Source organism: Takifugu rubripes, chromosome 11 (assembly GCF_901000725.2).
Source record: "Takifugu rubripes chromosome 11, fTakRub1.2, whole genome shotgun sequence".
NCBI lineage: Eukaryota > Metazoa > Chordata > Actinopteri > Tetraodontiformes > Tetraodontidae > Takifugu > Takifugu rubripes.
In genome coordinates, this window is record NC_042295.1 from 7,111,940 (window position 1) to 7,113,779 (window position 1,840).

A 1,840-nucleotide genomic window follows, 5' to 3' on the forward strand; every position below is an offset into this window, starting at 1 on the left:
GTGGGAAATCGGGAGCTGCTCGTCATCAAGTTGGCCCTGGAGGAGTGGCGGCACTGGCTGAAGGGTGCTACACTGCCTTTCATCGTGTGGACAGACCACCACAACTTGGAATACATTCGAACAGCCAAGAGGCTAAAATCCCGGCAGGCTCGGTGGTCACTGTTTTTCCACCCGATTTAACTTTACCCTTTCCTACCGCCCAGGGTCCCGCAACGGCAAGGGAGACGCTCTCTCTCGACAGTTCGCGGGGAAGGAGGACAGAGGCCCGGGGAGGACCCCGGAGAACATTCTTCCCTCCTCGTGCATCGTGGCAGCAGTAACCTGGGGGATCGAGGAGAAAGTCCGGAGGGCTGCTGCCAATCAACCTGGGCCCAGCGCCTGCCCCAACAACCGGCTCTTCGTGCCTGCCTTCCTCAGGGCTGAGGTCCTGGAGTGGGCGTCTCGACTGGCCTGCCATCCTGGAGCACGTCGGACGGCGGGTCAAGCAGAGGTTTTGGTGGCCTTCCCTGGGGGAAAATGTCCAGGAGTTCGTCAACGCCTGCCCCATCTGCAACCACCAGAAACAACCACGCCGAGCACCTGCCGGGCTACTGCAACCTCTGCCGGTTCCTTGTCGACCCTGGATACACATCGCCCTGGAATTCGTCACCGGGCTGCCCCAGTCTGCAGGGAACACTGTCATTCTGACCATCACTGACAGATTCAGTAAGATGGCTCACTTCGTGCCCCTGCCTAAGCTGCTGTCGGCAAAGGAGACGGCCCAACTTGTGATCCAGCACATCTTTCGGCTTCATGGATTACCGGAGAGGGTGGTGTCAGACAGGGGTCCTCAGTTTGCCTCTGTCTTTTGGAAAGAGTTCTGGGGTCATCTGGGAGCCATCGCCTGTCTGTCCTCTGGATTCCACCCGCAGACCAACGGCCAGATGGAGAGGATAAATCAGGACCTGGAGATGGCCCTCCTGTGCATGGCGACACGGGACACGGCCACATGGTCGACCTTTCTGGGCTGGCTCGAGTATGCCCACAACTCCCTGATCAGTTCGGCGACGGGAATGTCGCCGTTCCAGTGTGTTTTTGGATATCAACCCCTCTGTTCCCGGCACAAGCAGGCGAAGCGTCTTGTCCCTCTGCAGCAGCTTATGCCCGCCGCTGCAGGCGGACGTGGGCCCAGGCTCGGGCCAATCTTCTGCGGGCGGGCGCCCAGTACGAGGCGGCGGCCAACTGGCACCGGACCCCGGCCCCAGATACAGAGTGGGACAACGCATGTGGCTATCTATGCGGGACCTGCCTCTTCGGGAGGAATCCAGGAAAATGGCCCCGCGGTTTGTGGGACCATTCCCTATCGTCAGTCTTCAGCCCGGCGGCAGTCAGACTCCGGCTTCCCCGGTCAATGCACGTGCACCCCACCTTCCACATTTCTCGGATCAAGCCTGCCCACGAGAGCCCCTTGGTCTCGGATCGCCCGGCCCTACCTCCCCCGCTGCTAGTGGATGGGGGCCTGGCATACACCGTCAGTCGGCTCCTGCACTCCAGACCCCGCGGCAGGGGTCTCCAATACCTGGTCGACTGGGAGGGTTATGGACCTGAGGAGAGGTCCTGGGTAACTGCACGTCACATCCTGGACAAAGAGCTAATTTGTGACTTCCACGCCAGACATCAGGATCAGCCTTCACGACCCAGGAGAGTGGGTCGTGCCAGACTTCGGAGGGCCGGACCAGACGTGGAGGCGGAGGACGAGGACCGTGGGTTGGAGTCGTCAGGGTCGCAGGAATTCTGACCCCCCCGCCGCTTCCCAGGAGGGTGACCCTGGACTTTCTTTGGGGACGTCGGGAGACGCCCC

General features: G+C 61.2%; 1 protein-coding gene across 1 annotated transcript; it reads left to right on the forward strand.

The window, feature by feature from the left end:
• The first annotated feature begins 706 nt into the window (after positions 1–706).
• On the forward strand, positions 707–1,514 carry LOC115251437 (uncharacterized). The gene has a single exon (XM_029843753.1). The coding sequence runs from the start codon at positions 711–713 to the stop codon at positions 1,485–1,487; it is 777 nt and encodes a 258-aa protein (XP_029699613.1). The 5' UTR covers positions 707–710; the 3' UTR covers positions 1,488–1,514.
• Positions 1,515–1,840: the final 326 nt, after the last annotated feature.

Bases quoted from the DNA above. Each gene is read 5' to 3' on its own strand.
- LOC115251437 (XM_029843753.1), top strand. From the start codon at position 711: ATGGCTCACTTCGTGCCCCTGCCTAAGCTGCTGTCGGCAAAGGAGACG.